The 26037-nt window shown below is 38.4% G+C and overlaps 1 protein-coding gene across 15 annotated transcripts in view; it reads right to left on the bottom strand.

Moving 5' to 3' along the window:
• RYR2 (ryanodine receptor 2) overlaps window positions 1-26037 on the bottom strand; it is a 753432-nt gene that overhangs the window by 504270 nt on the left and 223125 nt on the right. For all 15 annotated transcript variants that reach the window (XM_074385363.1, XM_074385370.1, XM_074385367.1 and 12 more), the window contains one exon: window positions 25272-25391. In XM_074385363.1, coding sequence (XP_074241464.1) covers window positions 25272-25391 — 120 coding nt within the window. The remainder of the gene's footprint in view (window positions 1-25271; window positions 25392-26037) is intronic.

The raw sequence follows: 26037 nt of genomic DNA, 5'->3' as shown, positions 1-26037 counted from the left end.
TCTTCAAGTGAAGTGACTCTTGGTAGGCTCTTGGGTAGCCTCAGGATGTTGGCTGGTTGCCAGGAAAACCAATGATGCAATTGGGGGGTCAGAACTTTCAACCTTCCCCCAACACACTCCACCCTTGACCTCCATGGAGGGTAGAGGGAATGAAGGTTGAATTGATTACCAATGGCCAAGGATGTAATCAACCATGCCTACAAAATGGAGCCTCCTTAAAAACCCAAAAACATAGAAGTTGGAATTAAAACGAGGTTGCTAAACTAAAACTAGGTGGCTGGAGGGTAATGCGCTGGACAAGACATGGGAGTTCCATGCCTCTTCCCACGTTCCCTGCCCTCGGCATCTCTTCCATCTTTGTGCTCATCTGTATGCTTTGTACTCTCCTTTATAATAAATAGGTAAACATTAGTAAAGTGTTTTCCTGAGTTACGTGAGCTGCTCTATCACGAGGGGAAGATTTAAATCAGTCTTACAGAAGTAAAGATGACATTCTATTACTTGCAACTGGAATGTGAGGTAGGGGCAGGCGGGGTGTGGTGACTCATGCCTCTAATTTTTGGGAGGCTGAGGCAGGTGGATCACTTGAGGCCAGGAGTTCAAGACCAGCCTGGCCAACATGGTGAAACCCCATCTCTATTAAAAATACAAAAATTAGCCCAGCATGGTGACACTTGCCTATAGTCCCAGCTACTTGGGAGGCTGAGACATGAGAATCTTGAACTCAGGAAGGGGAGCTTGCCTTAAGCCGAACTGAGACTGTGTCACTGTACTCCAGCCTGGGCAACAGAGCGAGACTCCATCCCCCAACCCAATAAAAGAAAAATTAACTTGAAGTAGAGGGCGGTCTCGTGTGGCTAAGGGGTCAATTTGTGAAATCTGATGCTATCTCCAGGTAGATAATGTCAAAACTGAGTTAAATTACAGAACATTCAGTTGGTATTGCTAGAGAACTGCTTGGTGTTCGGAGATAAACCCCCACACATCCGGTATCAGAGTTATTGTGTTGAGTGGTGTGTGAGAGACGAGAGGAAAAAAAAAAGACTGTCCTTTTTTGCTTTTTTCGAGAACTCTGGAACTCTGATTTTGAGCATGAGTTTTATGCAAATGGAGGAGGCTTATAACTAAAAGACTTTAGTAAATAGTGGCCAGACAATAAACACAAACTGCAGACCGGTCATACCCAGAGTGGCCGTATAGTTATCTCATACAAATATTCTCAGCTCTTCTCCTCTCCAGCATTCCTATTCGCCAGCTTGACTATCTTCCCCCAACACAAACCTTTGGTTACAGCAAAATCTAAAAAAGCAATTTCTTTTGCAGAATTTTGATGCATAACCTTGAAAATGTAATTCTCACAAGACAAAAAATTGTTACAGCATCAAAAACCTCCCAGATTATTTTCTTATTTGCAGCTTCTCTTTAAAATATTCCGGCTGCAAATCAAGCATCATTTTCCATTGCTATTTTCTAATGGAGTACTTCATAAATATAAAATATATAAAAATTCTAAAATAAACACCAATATTCTAACACATACACAATCAAAGCTAAGCAGGCACCCAGGCCTGATTTCCTTCTGCCTGTTCCCTTGAAATAGGAGCCACTACTGAATTTAGTGTTTATCATCAAGGTGTGCTTTCTTATACTGTAAACACATACATATATTCTAACATTTTGTACCTATTTTGCAAATTTTAATTTGCAACATGATATAAATGGTATCACACTGCTCATCTGCAATTTGCCTATATCCAAAGGCAATTTCAGTTTTGCAGAATATTACATTCCTGGAATTGATTCTTGTTGATATGTGTGCTTATAGTTTCACTGTATATACAGTATAACATTGCTTGAATACACTATGCTTCATCAATTTCTCTACTGCTGAACATTTAGGGATCTCTTTTGGTTGGTAGGCTGGTTTGTGCTTCAAATAGATTTTTTTTTTAACAGCAGTTTTAGGTTCACAGCAAAAGTAGGAAGGTACAGAGAGTTCCTACATACCTCTGCCCCTACCCATGCGCAGCCTCCCCAACTATCAATATCCTTCATCAAAGTGATACCTCTGTTACATCTGATAAACCTACATTCAGGTATTCAAAGAGTATAGTTTATACCAGGGTTAACCCTTTGTGTTAGATATTTGATGGATTTTGAGACATTTATAATGACGTGTAACCACCACTATAGGATCTTACAAAATAGTTTCATTGCGCTAAAAATACCCTGGGCTCACCTATTCATCTCTCCCTGCCCCCTATCCCTGGCAAGCTCTGAGCTCTCTACTATCTCTATAGATTTGTCTTTGCCAGAATGCCACATTGTGTAGCCTTTTTCAGATTGGCTGCTTTTATTTAGTAACATGCATTTAAGGTTCCTCCATGTCTTTTTATTAATTGGTAGCTCATTTCTTTTTATCACTGAATAATATCCCATTGTCTGGATGCACCGGTTTATTTACTTGTTTACCTACTGACAGACATCTTGGTTGCTTTCACATTTTGGCAATGATAAACAAAGCTGCTATAAACATCTGTGTGCAGGTTTTTGTGCGGACATAAGATTTTACTCATTTGGGTAAATACCAATGACTAGGATTGCTGGACTGGACTGTAAAAGTATGGTTTTTTACTTTGTTAAAACTGTGTAAAAAACTGCCAAACTATCTTCCAAAGTGGCTGTTCCACTTGCATTCCCGTCAAGAATGAATGAGAATTCCTGTTGTCCACAAGCCCACCAGCATTGGTGGTTGTCCGAGTTTTGTATTTTCACCCTTCTGATAGATGTACAGTGATCTTTTGCTTCTTTTTGCCATTACAAAAATAACACTGACATAAATATGTACGTGCATGTTTTCATGAGCCCAAGTGAAAGAGTGGGTCTAGGCTGGGTATACTTCTTGGAATGAATTTGCTGGGTCCCAGTTATGAACATCTTAAACATTAGTAGGTATAATCACATTGCTTGGTAATATCAATTTACACTTCTAACAGCAATGTATGAGAATTTTTATTAGTTCACATCTTTGCCATCGTTTTACATTGTCAAACTCAAAAGCTTTTGCTAATTTCATGCATGAGAATTTGAATGTGACTCTAATTTGTGCATTCCTTATAACTAATAATCTTGAACATCTTTTAAAATATTTGAAAGCCACCGGGCGTGGTGGCTCAAGCCTGTAGTCCCAGCGCTTTGGGAGGCCGAGGCGGGTGGATCGCGAGGTCAAGAGATCGAGACCATCCTGGTCAACATGGTGAAACCCCGTCTCTACTAAAAAATACAAAAAATTAGCTGGGAATGGTGGCGCATGCCTGTAATCCCAGCTACTCAGGAGGCTGAGGCAGGAGAATTGCCTGAGCCCAGGAGGCGGAGGTTGCAGTGAGCCGAGATCGCGCCATTGCACTCCAGCCTGGGTAACAAGAGCGAAACTCTGTCTCAAAAAAAAAAAAAAAAAATATTTTAAAGCCATCTGAGTTCTCTTTTCCATGAAGTATTTCTTAAAACATATTGAACATTTTCCTACTAGGATAGTCTTTCTTTCTTATTGATTGGTAGAAGACCTTTATAATCTTGGAGAGTAAAATTTTATCCACTTACATTTACACGTTAAAATATCTTCTCCCAATCTGAGGTTTATAATTTTGTTAGTGGTAGGAGTGGAGTTTTTATGTTGCTCCGTTTTGTTTGCTTTACATATTATGGTGTCTGTTGATATTCAGAAGTCTTTAATTTTAATTTGGTCAAATATATCTTCACTTTGTTTTGTGGTTGGTACTTTGGGGAACTTTAAAAAAATCAGCTTTATTGAGGTATAATTTACATGCAATGAAATTTACCACTTATAAGTATACAACTTGATGAGTTTTCATGCTTTTCTACAATCATCTAATCATCACCACAATCACAAAATAGGACATTTCCATCTATTTTATGGAATAAAAACATTTGCATGTCTCTGCAGTAAATTCCCACCTACTTCCTCCAGCCCTTGCCAACCACTCATCTGCTTTTAGTCACTCCAGCTTTGCCTTTCTACCATTTCATATAAATGGAAGCATTTGGTATACAGTCTTTAGTGCCTTGCGTCTGTCACTTTGCTTAAGGATTCTGAGTTGCATCCACGTTGTTGCACAGATTAATAGTTCATTCTTTTTGTTATCCCTCGATCCGTTGATGGAACTTTTGGTCATTTTCAGTTTTAGGCTATTGTAAGTAAAACTGCTCCAAACATATGAGTACAAGACTCTGGGTAGAAACGGGGATAAATAACTGTTGGGTAAATAACCAGGAGTAGGCCACTATGTTATATTGCAAATGTATGTTTAATTTTATAAAACTGCCAAACTGTTTTCTGAAGCAACCACCACTTGCATTGAAATATAATTTTAAGTTCTATATTACTTTCTGTAAAAAACACATGCAACTAAAATAGTTTAATGCTAAAGTATTAGAAAGTTATGTGACAAAAAAATCTTAGCATTTCCTTCTGTACCAAATTTATTAATAATTGTTTACATAGTTAATGATTTTCCTGTAAAGCATCTGAATTAAATTATATATAAGCATGCTAACAAAAATGAATCCCTTATATAAAGTATGATATGGTTTGGCTGTGTCCCCACCCAAATCTCATTTTAAACTGTAGTTCCCACTATCCCCACATGTCATGGAGTGACCCAGTGGGAGGTGATTGAATCATGGGGATGACTACCCCCATGCTGCTGTTCTGGTGACAGTGAGTGACTTCTCACAGGATCTGATGGTTTGTTAAGGGCCTTTTCTCTCTTTGCGCAGCACTTCTCCTTGCGGCCATCATGTGAGGAAGGACATGTCTGCGTCCCCTTCTGCTATGACTTTAAGTTTCCTGAGGCCTCCGCAGCCCTGTGGAACTGTGAGTCCACTAAACCTCTTTCCTTTATAAATTACCCAGTCTTGGGCATGTCTTTGTTAGCAGCGTGATTATGGACTAATACAAAGTAGTAAATTAGAGGGTCATCATAGTGGTTGTGAGGCAGGACTAGATCGCAGCTCCAGAGAGCAGTATGTGGGGGCCTGCACTGTGAATTTTAGCCCCAGACTGACTGCAAGAACAAACCAGCAATCCTGAGGATCCACAGACCCTCTGAAGGAAATGGACTGCTCCTGCAGGACCCAGGAGACCCCCCAAAACTGTAAGTATCCCAACCACAGAAGTGGGAAAGGGAAACCCTCCTTTCCTGAACACACACTCACTGGAGAAGCTGAAGGTCTGTTTGCAGGAGAAGTTTCTGGACTTTACCTGAAGCTGAGTCAATTTGGAGAGCTTAACATAAAAGGGTAGAGGAAGCAGCAGAAAGGCCCTGGGAGCTCGTTGGGTCCCCTAGCAGGCCACCATTCCTGCCTGGCACCACAGGGATCCAAGGGGAGAGGAGCACAGGGTCAAACTCCACAGGAAATCTCTAGCTGAACTTCGTAACAATTTGAATGCGGTGAGAAGTCTCCTGGCCAGAACTCAGGGGAAGGTGCAAACCTACTATACAGACTCCACAGGCAGGGGAAGAACCAAGTCCTTTTGCTTTGCAGCTGGGAGGTGAGTAGCCTGGGGTATGTGTTCAAAACCTATCATGTCCTATGCCTGGAAACAGACTCAGGGCTGTTGTTGTGGGGGGCATGGTGGGAGCAAGACCAGCCCTTCGGTTTGCATGGGAGCTAGGAGAGGCCTGTGACTGCTGGCTTTCCCCTACTTCCCTGACAACCTGCATGACTCAGCAGAGGCAGCCATAATCCTCTAGGTACACAACTCCAGTGACCTGGGAATCTCACCCTCATCCACCAGAGTAGCTACAGCAGGACCCACCCAAGGAGAGTCTGAGCTCAGACATGCCTAGCCCTGCCGCCACCTGATGGTCCTTCCCTATCCACCCTGGTAGTGGAAGACAAAGGGCATATAATCTTGGGAGCTCTAGGGCCCTGCCCACTGCCAGTTCCTCCCCATCCTACTATAGCTCATGCTTTCTGAAAAGTGGCACCTCCTGGCAGGAGGCCAACCAGCACGAAAGTAGCACATTGAACCATCACAGCTAAGAACTGTCATGGAGTCATTGCACACTCCCTCCACCTCCACCACAACAGGCACTTGTACCCACAGCTGAGAGACCCATAGATGGTTCACATCATAGGACTCTGTGCTCACAACCCCCAGTACCAGCCTGGAACCGGGCAGACTCACCAGATGGCGAGACCCAGAAGACAGACAATAATCACTGCAATTCGGTTCACAGGAAGCCACATCCATAGGAAAAGGGGGAAACTACCATACTAAGGGAACACCATGTGGAGCAAAAGAATCTGAACAATACCCTTCAGCCCTAGATCCTCCATCTGACAGCGCTTACCCAAATCTGAAGGAACCAGAAAACCAACCCTGGTAATAAGACAAAACTAGGCTATTCAACACCCCAAAAATTCACACTAGTTCATCAGCAGTGGATCCAAACCAAGAATAAATCCTTGATTTACCTGAAAAACAATTCAAGAGGTTAGTTATTAATCAAAGAGGGACCAGAGAAAGGTGAAGCCCAATGCAAGGAAATCCAAAAAGTGATACTAGAAGAGAAGGCAGAAAGCTATCTATTCAAGGAAATAGACACTTTAAAGGAAAAACCATAAAACATTCAGGAAACTTTGGATGCACTTTTAGAAATGCAAAATACTCTGGAAAGTCTCACCAACAGAATTGAACAAGTAGAAGAAAGAAATTCAGAGCTTGAAGACAAGGTCTTCAAAGTAACTCAATCCAACAAAGACAAAGAAGAATAAGAACATACGAACAAAAGCCTCCAAGAAGTCAGGGATTATGTAAAACAGCAGTTAAAAGAGAAAAGAGGGACATTACATAATGGTAAAAGGCCTTGTCCAACAGGCAAATATCACAATCCTAAACATATATGCGCCTAACACTGGAGCTCCCAAATTTATAAAACAATTACTAATAGACCTAAGAAATGAGACAGACAGCAACACAATACTAATGGAGACTTCAATACTCCAGTGACAGCACTAGACAGGTAGATCATCAAGAGAGAAAGTCAACAAAGAAACAAAGGATTTAAACGATACCTTGGGACAAATGGACTTAACAGATACATACAGAACATTTCATCCAACAACTGCAGAAAACACATTCTATTAAAAGTGCATAGAACTTTCTCCAAGCTAGACTATATGATAGGGCATAAAACAAGCCGCAATAAATGTAAGAAAATTGAAATTATATCAAGCAGTCTCTCAGACGACAGTGGCATAAAACTGGAAATCAACTTCAAAAAGAAGTTTCAAAACCATTCAAATACATGGAAATTAAATCATCTGCTGCTGAATGAGCACTGAGTCAAAAATGAAATCAAGATGGAAATGAAAAAATTATCTGAATCAATCAACAATAATGTCAGGACCTATCAAAACCTCTGGGGTATAGCAAAGGCAGTGCTAAGAGGAAAATTCATAGCCCCAAATGCCTACATCAAAAATACTGACAGAGCACTAACTGACATTCTAAGGTCACACCTCAAGGAGCTAGAGAAACAAGAACAAACCAAACCCAAACCCAGAAGAAGAAAGGAAATAACCAAGATCAGAGCAGAACTCAATGAAATTGAAACCAAAAAAATACAAAAGATAAATGAAACAAAAAGCTGATTCTTTGAAAAGATAAATAAAATTAATAGACTGTTAACAAGATTTACCAGTAAGAGAGAAAATCCAAATAACCTCATTAATAAATGAAACGGGAGATATTACAACTGATACAACTGAAATACAAAAGGTCATTCAAGACTACTATGAACACCTTTAACACATCAACTAGAAAACTTAGGAAAGATGAATAAGTTCCCTGATTAGGTATCAGGGATCATTAGATACCATTAGATACCCTGAACAGACCAGTAACAGGCAGCAAGATTAAAATGGTAATTTAAAAATTACCAACAAAAAAAGCTCCAGGACCAGGCAGATTCACTGTAGAATTCTACCAGACATTCAAAGAATTGGTACCAATCTTTTTGACACTATTCTATAGGATAGAGAAAGAAGGAACCCTCCCTAATTCATTCTATGAAGCCAGCATCACCTTAATACCAAAACCAGGAAGGACACAATCAAAAGAAAAAACTACAGACCAATAGCCTTGATGAACACAGATGTTAAAATCCTTAACAATATACTAGCTAACCAAATCCAGTAACATATCAAAAAGACGATTCACCATGATCAAGTGGGTTTCATACAAGGAATGCAGGGATGGTTTAATATATGCAAGTCAATAAATGTGATACACCACATAAACAGAAATAAAAACAAAAATCACATAATCATCTCAATAGCTGCAGAAAAAGCATTCAACAAAATCTAGCATCTCTTTATGATTAAAACTCTCAGCAAAATTGGCATACAAGGAACATGCCTCAATGTAATAAAAGTCATCTCTGACAAACCCTCAGTCAACATTAATACTGAGTGGGAAAAAGTTGAAAGCATTCTCTCTGACAACTGGAACAAGACAGGGATGCCCACTTGCTCCACTCTTCTTCAACATAGTACTGGAAGTTCTAGCCATCAGAGCAATCAGGCAAGAGAAAGAATAAAGGGCATCCAAATCAGTAAAGAGGAAGTCAAACTGTCACTGCTGATGATATGATCATTTACCTTGAAAACCCTAAGGACTCCTCCAGAAAGCTCCTAGAACTGATAAAAGAATTCAGCAAAGTTTCTGGATACAAGATTAACGTACACAAATCAGTAGCTCTTCTATGCACCAGCAGCAACCAAGCAGAGAATCAAATCAAGAATTCAATTCCTTTTACAATAGCTGCAAAATAAATAAATAAATAAAATGCCTATCCATCAACAAGTGGATAATGCAACTGTGATATACGTGTGTGTGTGTGTGTGTGTGTATATATATATATATATATATATGTGTGTGTGTGTATGTATGAAATATGTATATATATATGAAACTGTGATGTGTGTATATATATATATGAGATGGAATACTATGCAGCCATAAAAAGGAATGAAGTAACAGCATTTGCAGTGACCTGGATGAGACTGGAGACTATTATTCTAAGAAAATTAACTCAAGAAAGGAAAACCAAACACTATATATTCTCACCAATATATGGGGCCTAAGCTATGAGGATGCAAAAGCATAAGAATGATACAATGAACTTTGGGGACTTGGAAAGAGACGGTGGGGGGGTGAGCAAAGGATAAAAGAGTACAAATACGGTGCAGAATATACTGCTCAGTTGATGGGTGCACCAAAATCTCACAAACCACCCACCAAAGAACTTACTCATGTAACCAAGTACCATCTGTACCCCAATAACTTATAGGAAAAAAAAGAAATTGATACAAAGTAGTAAATTAAACATTACTACAAAGGTACCATACCAAGATCATTATCAATTTATATAGGATTAAGCATTAAAATAGTAACAAATATCAGTATTTTATACCAGCAACATTAAAGACATTAAATTCCTTGAAACAGGAAGATAATGGCCGTATATTCTTTGGAGATTACAGTAGGATATAAAAAGTCAAATGAACTTGAAATGTCAAAATAGCTACATCAGTATTATTAGTCTAAAGAAGGAAAACCAGTCAAAATCAATGCACACTTACGGAGACTCTATCTCCTTCAAAACTGTACTATGCACCTGTGATACAGATGATTGAGAGGCTGTCTCTGCCTGCAGGTGCTTTCATAATTTGAGAAAGGCCAAAGTAAATGTAAAGAGACACAGGAGTTAGCAGCAGGTTGCACAGTCAAAGGGGGAATTTATTTATTTATTTATTTATTTTTATTATTTTTTTTTTTTTTTGAGACGGAGTTTCACTCTTGTTACCCAGGCTGGAGGGCAATGGCACGATCTCGGCTCACTGCAACCTCCACCTCCTGGGTTCAGGCAATTCTCCTGCCTCAGCCTCCTGAGTAGCTGGGACTACAGGCACACGCCACCATGCCCAGCTGGTTTTTTCTATTTTTAGTAGAGACAGGGTTTCACCATGTTGACCAGGATGGTCTCCATCTCTTGACCTCGTGATCTACCCGCCTCGGCCTCCCAAAGTGCTGGGATTACAGGCGTGAGCCACTGCGCCCGGCCAATTTATTTTGTTTAAAAGAGAAGAGTGAGGGACGGAGGGAGAAAGAAAAAGCAAGCGAGTAAGAAAATACAAAAGAGAGAAAGAAAGTAAAGCAAGGAGGTAGACAGGCAAGCAAGAAAAAAAAGAGAACTACTTTGCCGTAAAGGAGGGAGATACAGGCCGGGCATGGTGGCTCACGCCTGTAATCTTAGCACTTTGGGAGGCCGAGGCAGCGGATCACCTGAGGTCAGGAGTTCAAGACCAGTCAGGAGTTCAAGACATGGTGAAACCCTGTCTTCAAAAAAAGAAATAAGAAGGGAGATACATTGTAAATGCAGGAAGGCTTTACAAAGGAAGAAACGTTTTACAGATATCTAAAGGATGAAAAGGCTTCCTTCAGGTGAAGAACATACAAGAGTCTTCCAGGAAGAGACAGAACAGAGTGTATCCAAAGGCATGTCATCTTTCCTTAAAATCCAACTGGATGTTTATACCTCCAGGGATGTTTATGCATGTCTAAATCTGCAAATTGGCAAGTAGCAACATGAGGAAAAATGCAATCCACTGTTAGGAAGCTTTCCTAAGCTCCCTTCATCTTTCAAATAAAGTTAGCTCGTTACATGGCATTTGAAACCTGACCTTACCCCTCAGCAGAACACTTGGGAGTTTCCAGTCACCAACAAATGCTTCTCTATGCCTTTGTTCTCTTTTTCCTTAAAAATGCTTCCTTCCATATCACACGCTAATGAGCTATATTCACATTTTACCCATTTATTCTTTCATTCTTTCCAACATCAAAAACATTCATTAATTTAAGTACCATCTGTCAGGGAGTCCCATTCAAATGGCATCCCTATACCTTCATAAAACTTCACTAATAGCTCCAGCCATAAGTATTCTCCTTCCCAGCTTTAGGAAGGCAGGTACACCGAACCTACAGGCAGAAAACTTTGCCTCTATTGTATCTTTGATGATTGCTCCTGTTGCATTTGTTTTAGTTCTCCCTTTAGCAATGTAATACTTTCCATCTGTTAGAGCTGGGCTAGGCACACCATAGCCATAAACCAAATCACAGCCCAAGAGTTAAGAATGGCTTGGGGCCGGGTGCGGTGGCTCACACCTGCAATCCCAGCACTTTGGGAGCCCGAGGTAGGCAGATCACGAGGTCAAGATATCGAGACCATTCTGGCCAACATGGCAAAACCTCGTTCTACTAAAAATACAAAAATTAGCTGGGCGTGGTGGTGCATGCCCACAGTCCCAGCTACTTGGGAGGCTGAGGCAGGAGCATCCCTTGAACCTGGGAGGCAGGGGTTGCAGTGAGCCAAGATCGCACCATTGCATTCCAGCCTGGCAACAGAGACTCTGTCTCAAAAAAGAATAGCGTGTACTTTTTTCAACAGTTGAAAAAAACATTGCAAGAAAAAGAAAAAAAATACTTTACGGCACATGAAAATACGAAATTGAATTTTTAGTGCCACGAAGTACAGGTTTTTTGGGCACACAACCACGTTCATCTGTTCGCATAGGTCTGCGGCCACTTTCACACTAGAATGTCCAAGATGAATAGAGAACATCTGACCCGCAAAACCTAAAATATTTACCATCTGGCTCTTTACAGGAAAAAAAAAAAAAAAAAAAATGCGCCAACTTCTGTGTTAGAGCTTCGGCTGCTGTACTGTGTTCGCTCCAGTGATGGCTAAATCATATTCTTAGATTCGGAAAGTAAGTATACAAAACCCCAAGTGTAGTTTTCTGTTTTTCACAAGCATTTGCTTAATTCAGCTCTGATCACCTAAATTAACAGCTTTTCCTTCCCTTATCCTTAGTGCTGTTCTCTATCATTACAGCGCGTACACCATCATCAAAACCACAGCCCCTGTTCTGTACTTCCACCAGCGCTGTTTCTGTTTGCATACGCCCTCCATACCGTATTTGTGAGGACTAAGCCTTCCAGAACAGCACGGGTCATCAGCACATCAGCAGCTTACTGCCTAGCCATGCCTGTTCCACCTGGGGGGAGTCTGAACTGACGATGGGAGGGAGCAGAGAAGAAGTAACAAAAGCTGGCTGTACACTTTGCTTGCTAGCACAGCCCCCTTCGTCTGAGGCTGAGAGGTTAGGTGGATTAAAATATCTGCCAATCTTTTTGCAGTGTTTGAGATGAAACTGTGTAACAGGTGAACTCCAGGTAGGTTTTCTCCAACCGGTTCCCTCTGTCTTATAATTAGTGGAGACTCTTAGACTTTGTTTCCCTACGTTTTGATTTTGCTTCATTTTCTTTATCTTATGAGAAACTTAACGGGAAATTAGGAGCTCATCAATGACTACAATGATAATTCTTTAAAATCTTTTTAAAATTTCCAGAATGAGCCTTTAGCTCATCTCACAAAGTATCATAAGGTAAGATACTGATGTTGTATTATTCATTGGAATTTAATTTAGTATAAAATCAGATACGTAATTCAAGTATTCCATAAAATGCCTTCTATTTTGGGAATTTCAATGATGTCACCTTTGCCCTTTGTGTCACCACTCAGCATAAATGCACATTAAAAATGCTAAGAAGAGGCGGGGCGTTGGGGCTAACGCCTGTAATCTCAGCACTTTGAGGCAGGAAGATCACCTAAGGTCAGGAGTTTGAGACAAGCCTGGAAAACACGGTGAAACCCCATCTCTACTAAAAATAAAAAAATTAGCCAGGCATGGTAGCATGTGCCTGTAGTCCCAGCTTCTTGGGAGGCTGAGGCAGGAGAATCACTAGAACCCAGGAGACAGAGGTTGGAGGTTTCAGTGAGCCGAGATTGTGCCACTGCACTCCAGCCTGGAAGACAGAGTGAGACTCCATTTCAAATAAATTTTAAAAAAAAGGAAACTAAGAAGAATTATTTCCACATAACTTATAAATCACAATTTAACAAGCAGTTCCATTCTGGTCCAATTATCTGCCAAAAAAACTGTTAAATATTTTCTTATAACTCTTTTGTTCTATCCAAACTCTGTTGAAGTATCTAATCACTTATTCTACATAGACAAGATAGTCATAAAATATTAGAATATTTCCCTTCTGCCACATTTACCATCTACTTTGCTTTTCCCTAAAAATATTGTGAAATAAATATTAATTATATAACTGAAACATAAGAACATTAAAAAATAAATATCATTATTGATAATTTATGTTCTTTCCCAACCACGGTGGTCTTCTGCCTCTCATTTCCACAAACAAAATTCTGTAAAAGTCAAAATGAAGAAAGTAGAGAGAACAAACAGCAATAATGTTAATATTTATTTCCTTAGAATTAAGTTTTATTATTTCAATTAATTTTTAGGGAAATTGTTAAGAAACAAGTAACTGCTGTTTAAGCTGTTTTCTACACTTTATGAAGTGAATCTTTCTTACATCATCTAGCATTTATCTTATACTGACACTTTTATTATTCAAAAATTCTCACTTAAATAAGATCAGTTCATCTGGAATATCACAACTATTATGCATCATTAATATCTCAATGCATTATTTATGCTGGTGAATAATGAGAAGTCACCGAATATAAAGTATTGCTCTATCATGTTCCATTATAAGAAGAAATACTTTTAATTAAAGTGATGCCACAGAATTGAAAGAAACAGAAAGAGCTCTCAATATTGTTGTATCTACAGGGGCCCGCTTCATTTTTGCAAACCTGAAAAAAATCAACAATACTGGGCTGGGCGCGGTGTCTCATGCCTGTAACCCCAGCACTTTGGGAGGCCGAGGCAGGTGGATCAAGAGGTCAGAAAATCGAGACCATCCTGGCCAACCTGGTGAAACCCCGCCCCTTAAAAAAAAAAAAAAAATCAACAATACTGTTTTATACATACCGTGAATATGCATCAATCTCAGAAATACAGAATAACTGAAATATTGGATGAAACAAATCTTAAAGATCTTCTTATTGCCTCTATCCAGAGTCCATGATGATCAATACCAGAAAACTATGTATACAGCAGATAATTGAATAAGAATACTATTTTTTAATGAATGTCCCTTTTGTGGGGGCAGACTGCGTGATATTGTTTCAGTTGTCACATCTGTATAAAATGATGGTCCTCCTCTGTATAAAACTGCTCCTATGAAACCCTGGTGTTGCATGAGATTCAGCTTCATGTAATGATGCTAAAATCTTTCCTGGTTTTGCAATGTTTTTTGCTCAATTTTAAATTTCTGTAATAATCATTCTCAAACACTTAAAAACTATCACTGCTTCATAATCTAGTAGAATTTGGGATCTAATTAACTGATTCATTGACTGAGACAGAGTCTCACTCTGTTGCCTAGGCTGGAGTACAGCAGTACAATCATTAGAATGTCATTTAGTATAAAATCAGATATGTAACTATTTGTTAAAGTATTTATTGTCAGGAGTTTTAGATCATCTGAACAAGGTAAGACTCAGCAGTATAGAGAGTCTTATAAAATGATTCATGTTAACCATTGCTTATTATTATAAACTGCACTCTGTCATGAACATGAAAAGCCAAATAAATTAGTCCCCAGTGAAACTGTCAAGCCAAATACTACAGCAATCCTTCACAGAAGTGCACAGGCAGTTTTATTTAGCCCATTCTTCTTACAATCATTGTTTAAACATCCTTGTTCCTTGAAGAGGAAACTCAAATTAGTTTGATCTATTTCTGTGGATTAAAGTTACTCTGCTCTATGAAAAAAATATATAACACATTTAAAATCTGCTCATATATGAAATATGCCTGACCGTAACCACTGAACAGCAATTATGAATGGTTTCTTGATGTACTTCAACTTAAAACCCTAGAATAACCCAAATATTATTAAAGGAACATTAGCTTAACTGCCAATTATTCCACTTAATCAAATATTTTACTGATTGAAAAGTAATTATAAGCAAAAAGGAGAAACAGCAATTCACAAATGTGTCCTCACAATGGCTATTATGACGGAGCTGCTGTACCCAGGAGTATGATTCTCCACCACAATGGCTGGTCGGCAGCAAAGCGAGCCTGCTCAGACCATGCTCAGTGCCTAAGTCTTCACGATCCACACTAAAATCAAATTCATACAGACTGTGTTTCCTTTTAAAAAGGTGTAGGAACACTTTTACACTGTTGGTGGGAGTGTCAATTAGTTCAACCACTGTGGAAAACAGTGTGGCGATTCCTCAAGGATCTAGAAATGGAAATACCATTCGACCCAGCAATCTCATTACCGGGCATATACCCAAAGGATTATAAATCGTTCCATTATAAAGACACATGCACACATACGTTTATTGCGGCACTGTTCACGATAGCAAAGACTTGGAACCAACCCAAATGCCCATCAATGATAGACTAGATAAAGAAAATGTGGCACATACACACCACGGAGTACTATGTAGCCATAAAAAAGGATGAGTTAATGTCCTTTGGGGAACACGGTTGAAGCTGGAAACCATCATTCTCAGCAACCTGACACAAGAACAGAAAACCAAACATCACATGTTCTCACTCATAAGTGGGTGTTGAATAATGAGAACATACGGACACAGGGAGGCGAACACCACACCGGGGCCTGTCGGGGAGTTGGGGAGTTCAGGGAGAGATAGCATTAGGAGAAATACCTAATGTAGATGACAGAGTGATGGATGCAGCAAACCGCCATGGCACATGTATAACTATGTGACAAACCTGCACGTTCTGCACATGTACCCCAGAACTTAAAGTATTAAAAAATAAATAAAAAGGTGTGCCCAAGAGTAAAACTGGGTTGCAAAAATTTAACACCAGCTCTCAGGAATACAAATTATATTCCCTTCTCTCCTACTCAGAAATGGTTTTATACTATACTTCTCTCTCCAAAAGTTAATCCGATTTTTAAAAGCATTAATTAAAACAATATAAATAAGGTAAAACTATATTTTCTATTTCAAGAGCAAAAGTTCCTGGGACTGAGTACATATTCTTTTCTATATGATGAAAGAATATATTTACATAACCCTCTTATCCAATTTGAGCTTTAAAAAATCTCCCACCAAGGTGTCGTGGCTCACATCTGTAATCTCAGCACTTTGGGAGGCTGAGGCAGGAAGATCGTTTGAGCCCAGGACTCAAGACCAACCTGGGCAACATAGTGACACCCCGTCTCTACCAAAAAAAAAGAAAAAAAAAAAAATGAAAATTAGCTGGGTGTGGTGGTGTGTGCCTGTAGTCCTAGATACCTGGAAGGCTGACGTGGGAGGATCGTTTGAGCCTGGGGGCAGATGCTGCAGTGAGCCAAGATCACACTACTTCACTCCAGCCTTGGGAACAGAGCCAGTCCGTGACTCAAAACAAAATGAAAAATCCACAAGAAAAACAGAAACTGCACTTCAAATCTGCGATCCTCAAAAATCTACTGATACCATACAAACATAGGAAATTAATTTATTAGCACATGTATACATGATAAAAACCTAGTACATTAGTGAGATTATAAAAAATAGCAAACAAACAAACATAATGTTAAAGTTTAATGACTTTATATTGGTGAGAAGTTAGACTAAGCCTATTATTTTTTGCTTATTTATTTAGTTACTTATTTTCAGATAGGGTCTCACTCTGTCACCCAGGCTGCAATGCAGTGATATGATCTTGGCTCACTTCTGCCTCGGCTCACTGCAGCCTCGAACTGTTGGGCTCAGGCAATCCTCCTGCCTCAGCCTCCTGAATAGCTGGGACCACAGGCACATGCCACCAGACCCAGCTAATTTTTAAATTTTTGTAGAGACAGGGTCTGGTCTTTAGAGACAGAACCTCGCCTAATTTTTTAGTTTTGGAGAGAGATAGGGTCTCAGTATGTTGCCAGGTTATGTGGCCATCGATTTTATCACCTGCTACGTTACGAATTTCTCTCAGCAATCCATTACTGTAATAGTTTTTTCCATTGATGAATTTTGGGGGATTTTCAGGTATATAATCAAATTATCTTCAACTAGAAATAGTTTTACCTCTTCATGTCTGATCTTCTGTGTCTAATTACATTGGCTCTTATCCCCAACACAGGCATGTATTGCAGAGGCCATACTGGACATCCTTCTTTAACTTATGCCTGACTTTAACTGCTAGTGTACTACCTTAAAGAAAGTGCTGACTTTTGAACTGAAGTGTGTGTGTGCACACTTTCTTATAAAACAATGTTAAGCAAGTATCTTATTATTTTTATTTATTTTTACTTGAGACAGACTCTCACTCTGTCGCCAGGCTAGAGTGCAGTGGTGTGACCTCAGCTCACCGCAACCTCTGCCTCCCGGGTTCAAGCAATTCTCCTGCCTCAGCCTACCGAGTAGCTGGGATTACAGGCATGCACCACCATGCCCGGCTAATCTTGTATTTTTAGTAGAGACAGGGCTTCTCCGTGTTGGTAGGCTGGTCTCAAACCCTAGACCTCGGGTGATCTGCATGCCTTGGCCTCCCAAAGTGCTGGGACTGCAGGCATGAGCCATTGCGCCCGGCTATTATTCTGTTTTCCCCCATGTGTATATACATATAATACTTTAAGTTCTGCGGTACATGTGCAGAATGTGCAGGTTTGTCACACAGGTATACAAGTACCATGGTTGTTTGCTGCACCCATCCCCCTGCCACCTACATTAGGTATTTCTCCTAATGTTATCCCTCCCCTAGCTCCCCACCCCCTTGACAGGCCCCCTTGTGTGATGTTCCCCTCCCTGTGTCCATGTGTTCCCACTTATAAGTTATAACATGCAGTGTTTAGTTTTCTGTTCTTGTGTCAGTTTTCTGAGAATGATGGTTTCCAGTTTTATCCATGTCCTGCAAAGGACATGAACTCATCCTTTTTCATGGCTGCATAGTATTCCACGGTATATATCTGCCACATTTTCTTTATCCAGCCTATCATCTTTTAAACATAAATAGAATTTGAATTTTGTCCGCTGTATTTTCCCTATTATGGATAAGATCAAAGAATTTTTCTTATCTTTCCTAATATGAATTATTATTTATAGTATTGAGTTATTCTCGGATTCCTGGAATAACCTGCATTAGTCATGATAAAGATTTTAATGCAACATTGGTTTCTTTATTTAAAACATTTTATCTCAGAAAATTTCTGTATCAATAAAACTAAAACTGATCTATAAATTACCTTTGTGAATTTTTTTTTAATTTTGAAATCGGTATTACATTTATTTGACAAAATAAACTTGAAACTTTTCCTTCTTTTACTATACTTTAGAATAATTTCAGTAGCATAGTTAAGTAGGGAGTATCTGATGTTGGTGCATGGCAGGAAATATTTTCATCACACTATGAACTTAATGTGGTAAATTTTTATTTTATTGAAATTATTCATTTCATGAAGATTTTAAAGTTCACTTGCATATAGTTACACAAATGGTCCCTATGACTTAATTTCCTTTTTTGATCATTACCCCCTTCCAACCCATACGTAACTGCTAATAATTTAATATTTGTGCTCCCTTTTCCCTTGATTAGATTAACTCATGGTTTATCTATGTTGATGGTATCTTTCAAAAACTCAATTTTCAAAAATAACTCATCAATTTCCTTCTTATCTTCATTAATACCATTTTGTTGCTTTATTTTGCTTACATTGTTGTTCTTCCAGTTTTTATCTGGTTAATTCATTTATTTTAAATTTTTATTTTTAATAATATATGCATTTAGGCCAGGCATGGTGGCTCACACTTGTAATCCCGGCACTTTGGGAGGCTGAGGCAGGTGGATCACCTGAGGTCAGGAGTTCCAGCCCAGCCCGGCCAACATGGCAAAACCCCATCTGTACTAAAAATACAAAAATTAGCCAGGCATGGTGACAGGCACCTAATCCTAGCAACTCAGGAGGCTGAGACAGGAGAATTCGTTGAACGCAGGAGGTGGAGGTTTCAGTGAGCCAAGTTTGTGCCACCACACTCCAGAGTGGGCAACAGAGCAAGATGCTGTCTCAAAAAAATTAAAGAAATAAAATGGAACACAAATATAAGCATTTGATGCTATACATTTTATTCTGATAACTTCTTTAGCTATAGCCCACACTTTCTGAAACATCATATGTTCATTATCATTAGGTTCAAGAAACTCTTCAATTTTATTTTATATTTTGCCTTTGACCCAAGATTTAACTAATGGTATACATTTTAACTTTCAGATAGAGAGGTCTTTTGTGTGGTTGTTGTTTTTTAGGGGGGTGATTTTGTTTTTACTTTTTAAAAAATTCACTTCTAGTTTCATTTCTTTATAGTTAAATTTGTATTACTGCTACTCTTTGGAACCTGCTGAGGTTTTCTCTGTGGCCTAAAATATTGTCAATATTCTTGAATATGGTTTGTAAACTTTAAAGAAAGGTGTATACTCTACTTTTTCAGTTCATATTTTGACATACCTCTATAAGGTCAAACTTACTGATTATGCTAAGCATTTTACTTATTTTTTTCCAAGTTAAAATGTGTTACATCTCTTATTATTGGTATATATCTGTTTCTCTTTGCAACGCCTGAAGTTTCTATTTTATAAAAGTTATATCTGTTATTGGAGTCATGAAATTACTTTGTCTTCATTGAGAACTGTATCCTTTAGCATTATAAAAAAAAAATCCTTCTTCATCTTGAAGTTTTTTAGTCTAAATTATACCTTGTGAAATCATGAGATAAAGACGCCAGCTTTCTCTTTATTTGCTCTTCTTGGTATATCCTTTCTATCCTTTCATTTTGCCCTTTCTGAATGCCTTTGTTTTTGTATACATAGTGTTAGATTTGGCTTTGTAGTCACACTTAGAATGGTGAGTTCTTATTTTAACAGGTAAGTCAAACTCACTTGCAATTGTTTATATAATCGATATATTCTGGCTTCAATTCTCTTAGATTGTTAAAATGCATATTTTAATTAAAACTACCATAAATATACAATTTCATTTTAAATAAAAATGAAATTTTTCCTTTTAGTTAAAATATTTTATGTGTATGGTGTGCGTGTGCGGGTGTGTGTGTATGTATCACCCATGGATGATATATATATATACAGACATGCATCACTTAATGATGGGGACACATTCTAGAAATGTGTTGTCAGGTGATCTCATCATTATGTATACATCATGGAGTGTAGGTAACACAAACCTAAATGGTACAGCTCCTATACACCTAGGTATATATGGTATAGCCTATTATTCCTAGGCTACAAATGTGTACAGCATATCGTTACACTGAATACTGCAGGCAACGCTAATACAATGGTATCTGTTTACAGAAACATATCACGAAATAAAAAGAGTACAGCAAAAATGTGATATAAAAGATAAAAATGGTTCCCCCATATAGGGCACCTACAGTGAATGGAGTTACAGGCCTGGAAGATGCTCTTGTGAGTCAGCGAGCAAGTGGTGGATGAATGTGAAGGTCTCTGACACTACCCTCCTGTAGGCTTTAGAAGCGCTCGACACTTGGGCTGCACTAAATTTATTTTTAACATTTTCTTTGTTCAATGATAAATTAACCTTAGCTTATTGTAACTTTGGACTTTACAAACTTTTTTAAACTTTATTTTTGTAATAACACTTAGCTTATACAAACACATACAGCTGTAGGAAAATATTTTCTTTATATCTTTATTCTAGAAGCCTCTTTTCTATTTAAAAAAATTTTTTTTAACTTTTTAAACTTTTTTGTTGAAAACTAAGACGGAAACACCCATTGTCATAGCCCTACACGAGATTGGGATCATAAAGACATCACTAGGCAACAGGTATTTTTCAACTCTATTATAATCTTACATGGGACCACTGTCATATATGTGGTATGTAGTACACAGCTGTAACATATATATGAGATACATATATACACACATCATATAGATAGGGTATATATGAGCATTAAGTATGCATTTTTATATTTAAATGAAACATGTATCTACATTATTGTATAGCTACATTAAATATATATTTATAATATGCACATGTTTATATATTATATATTTATATATTATAGAGTATATTATATTAATAGTTTAATATTAAATATTAAGATTATATTAATCTTTATAGTATTATTATAAAGGTAAATATGTAAATATTTAATGTTATAATAAATATATACCATATAAAATAATCTATATTTATTAATCAACATATTATGAATATATATTAATTTATAATGTAAATATATTAATATATGTATTATATAATCTAAATGTATAAAATATTTTATATATATAATACAAATGTATTTATTGTTTTTATACTATTATTTATAATATAAATGTTTATAAAAATGTATATATAAATATATTTTTATATATCTCTTTTGTTTAGGAAGTTTGGGCTTCCATAATACTTATATTTTTAAATAATATCCTTAAGACCTTTTTTTGAGTACTATTTCTTAGTTCTCTCTACAACCAATATTGCAAATGGCTAATCTATTATCTGTCTCCCAATTAAAGTTTATTGTTTACTTTTAGACTATACCTATAAAGCAATCAGAAACTTGAATTTTTATAAACTCTCCCCACTCTCCCATTTTTTGGTAGTCATACTGATTCAGAGGATAAAACCATTCCCTGAGACACCCTCCCACCTAAAACCATTGTTCCATCTCAAGTCCTGGGGTAAATGTGTCTTGAATGCTCACCACCATGCCTCATACCAGAGTCTCTACTGCAATTTGGTTTTCTGTAGTGGAGGGGTCCCCAACCCCTGGGCCATGGACCAGTACCAGTCAGTGGCCCCTTAGGAACCAGGCCACACAGCAGGAGGCGAGCAGCAGGCCAGCTTCATCTGTAGGCACAGCGGCTCCCCGTCGCTGGCATTACCCTGAGCTCCGCCTCATGTCTGATCAGCAGCAGCATTAGATTCTCACAGGAGTGCGAACGCTATTGTGAACTGCGCATGTGAGGGATCTAGGCTGTACACCCTTTTATGAGAATCTAATGCCTGACAATCTCTCACTGTCTCCCTTCACCCCCAGATGGGACTATCTAGTTGCAGGAAAACAAGCTCAGGGCTCCCACTGATTCTACATTATGGTGAGTTGTAGAATTATTTTATTATATATTACAATGTAATAATAATAGAAATAAAGTGCACACTAAATGCAATGTACTTGAATCACCCCAAAACCACCCCCCATCCCTGGTTCATGGAAAAATCGTCTTCCACGAAATCATTTCCTTTGGATTTTCGAAGGTTTTCACTTTTCTATCTTCTCTGTCTCTGCAGATGGTAAGCTGTGGGTTTATGTGCTCTGGTGTCCCTTCTCATGCAGTTTCCAGGTCTAAAATTAGTTTTTCTTTAATTTGGAATTTGCACCTGTTATTCAGCTCCCTGTTCCAAATCTGCGTTATCTATTCATCTTACTTCTGAGTTAAGAATGTATGTTGGCCGGGCATGGTGGCTCATACCTGCAGTCCCAGCAGTTTGGGAGGCTGAGGTGGGCGGATCACTTGAGGTCAGGAGTTTAAGACTAGCCTGGCCAACATGGTGAAACCCCATTCTACTAAAAATACAAAATTAGCTGGGTGTGGTGGTAGGCACCTGTAATCCTAACTACCCTGGGGCTGAACACCGGAGAATTGCTTGAACCTAGGAGGCAGAGGCTGCAGTAAGCCGAGACCTTGCCATTGCACTCCAGACTGGGCAACAGAGCAAGACTCCATCTCAAAAAAAAGAAAGAAAGAAAAAAGAATGTTGATCTTTTAGTTCATTTTGAAATAGTTTTAAGTTTATTTAACTAGTTGATCTTCATCACCTTTAGACATTATTCTGCTTCTTATTCTTTTTTATATATAAAATTATATATATGCATGTAAATTACATATTAAGTATAATTATGTAAGTTACATTACTCCATGAATACATATAAATCATAATTATATACATATTATAAAATTATAACGTCCACAGGCAACACAAGCACATCAAATGTCCGATAAAAATTGAGATGCTTTTTCTTGTACTTTTAGGAAGAAGAGAGAGTGTAGTTTTTTTTGTTTTTGGTTTTGGTTTTTTTTTACAGCTCTAGAGCTCCTTGTTCTGTGGTTCCTATCACTGCTTGAAACATGGTGTCTTGGCTGGGCGTGGTGGCTCACACCTGTAATTCCAGCACTTTGGGAGGCCGAAGTGGGTGGATCACCAGGTCAGGAGTTCGAGACCAGCCTGGGCAACATGGTGAAACCCCATCTCTACTAATATACAAAAAATTAGCCAAGCATGGTGGCAGGTGCCTGTAATCCCAGCAACTCAGCAGGAGGCAGGAGAATCACTTGAACCCGGGAGGCAGAGGTTGTAGTGAGCCGAAATTGCACCACTGCACTCCAGCCTGGGCGACAGAGCCAGACTCCATCTCAAAAAAAAAAAAAAAAAGAAAGAAAGAAATATGGCCTCTTCTGATATCTATGGGTTCTGCTTCCCTCTCTTGTTTTGGTTTGATCCTTCTCTATCCTTTGCCCCTATCATCCCTGCAATTTCTTCACAGAGCAGGTCTTTGACCTGTAAAGCAGCTTTATATGTTAAGTTATAAAAGTCCATAAGGTCAAAGTTACTCCAGAAACATCTCACCTTACCATGCCATGGTTCCTTTGCTACCTCTTAGCTTTGGTTATTTTCTTTTTCAATTCTTAGAAGACAGAATCTTGCTGTGTCACCCAGGCTGGAGTACAGTGGTGTGATCTTGACTCACTGCAACCTTCGTTTCCTGGGTTCAAGTGATTCTCCTGCCTCAGCCTCCCAAGCAGCTGGGATTACAGGTGTTTATCACCATACCCAGCTAATTTTTGTATTTTTAGTAGAAACAGGGTTTTGCTATGTTGGCCAGACTGGTCTTGAACTCCTGACCTCAAGTGATCTGCCTGCCTTGGATCCTAAAGCTCTGGGATTACAGGCGTGAGCCACCGCACCTAGAGTGGCCGCTATTTTCACATTGGCCCACCATGCTTTCCAGCAAGGATTTGTCACTGCTTTTCGGAGACAACAGAAATCATGTTGCCTTTCTTGAACCTTTTCTGTACATTTCCTGACACCATATGTAGGAATAACTTGCCACTTCGTTTCTCTTAGATACTCTATTGTCCGCAGGTGTGAGTTTTACCCTCTTCATAGCTCTGTCTGGTTTTGTGAGATTCAAAGAGATGAAAAACTGTACCTTCCTGATAATTTCTCATTTCTCCCTAAATTTTTAATAACAACAAGGTGGGTCTGTTTCAAAGTAAATAGCTCCTAAAAGCAAAACCTCAACTTCTAATTCCTGAAATGAAGAGGCACAAATGAATATTCATTCACATACAGAATATACAGTGAATATCCACAATTAGGAATCAGGAATAACTAATCAAAATGTAGCAACAGATTTAAGTGTTTATATTTCTGCAAGAAAATATATGCTGAAATTATAAACTATTCCCTTTTAGGTAAAAATCGGCCTGAAAGAATAAATATCCTAGGAGCATTTGTCTCAAAAAGTAAGTTCTGCCTTTGATTTTGAAATTCTGTAGCTTAAGATATATTTGGGTTCATTTCCAAGGGTACATACATAATTTACAGTGTCTGACTACTTACTACTAACAATCTTTCTGTCCTTGCCACCTTTATGATTAATCCAGGAGATACCAATTTGAGGAAAAAAGCCACATCCCATTTTCTACCAATGAAAATCAAATCCAGATATATCTATGTGAGATACATCTATACCCAAGTTTACATATTTTAAACATAAACTGAAAACTAGAGTTTTGACTTTTTGTTAATATATTAAAGGGAAAGTCGAGCTTATAAAAACTGTAATTAGCCTAAGACTGTTGGTTCCTTTTCAAACTTAATAATCCATTAAATCTTCCAAGCCCTTATTAGTTCTCAAATTATATCATTAATTTACTTGTTTGCTTTTCTACTAGAATATAAACATCATGGGGCAAGGACTTTGTGTATTTTTTGCTGACAATCATATCCCTAGTTCTTCATACCCAGGAGAGACTCAATTAAAAATCAGCTTAATGGAGAGTGAAAACATTTTTATACACCCTTTCATTGATGTAGTATGTGTCCCACAGAAAATAGTAGTGAGCTCATAAATAACTTCAATGCCACTAATAAAACTTGCATATGTGAATAGCATTGAAAGACTTCATCCCACCTTGGAATTGGAAGTGGACTCCAAGAAACAAAGTCTGTTGCCAAATCCTTCTGCTGCCAAGCATAGTTTCTGCTGCTCTTTGTGGATGGTTGCAGTGCACTGCAGGACCACTTCATCATCCTGCAAAGGGGAAAAGAGAGAGAAAGAGGTGAGACTTGACATGACTGCACAGTCCAAATGAGATCTTGAAGAACGTTATTTTAGCGCATTTTAAAAGTCTGTGCCAAATGTAAAAACTACTGTTGAGGCCTGGCACGGTGGCTCATGCCCGTAATCCCAACACTTTGGGAGGCCGAGTCGGGCGGATCACCTGAGGTCGGGAGTTCGAGACCAGCCTGACCAACATTGAGAAACCCCATCTCTACTACAAATAGTAAATTAGCTGGGTATGGTGGGGCATGTCTAGAAGCCCAGCTATTCAGGAGGCTGGGGCAGGAGAATCACTTGAATCCAGGAGGCAGAGTTTACAGTGAGCCGAGATTGTGCCACTGCACTCCAACCTGGGCAACAGAGCAAGACTTTGTCTCACACACACAAAAAAAGAAAAGATAAGAAAAAGAAAAGAGATACGTTTCTAAACTAATACTTACATGGCACACATCATCTATAAATTCTATGGTTTCAAATAAGTGACTTTTTAATTGTAAAAGATTAGTTTAAAAACTATATGAATGTGGTTGAAGATCACATGCTTAGTCATTTTTATGTTCATTCCATTTCTGTATCTTTTTTCTATTGACTTCTCATGTTCTAGAGAGTAAAGTTT

This window comes from Saimiri boliviensis, chromosome 14 (assembly GCF_048565385.1).
Source record: "Saimiri boliviensis isolate mSaiBol1 chromosome 14, mSaiBol1.pri, whole genome shotgun sequence".
Taxonomy (NCBI): Eukaryota; Metazoa; Chordata; class Mammalia; order Primates; family Cebidae; genus Saimiri; species Saimiri boliviensis.
This window is presented reverse-complemented; position numbering and strand designations above follow the sequence as displayed.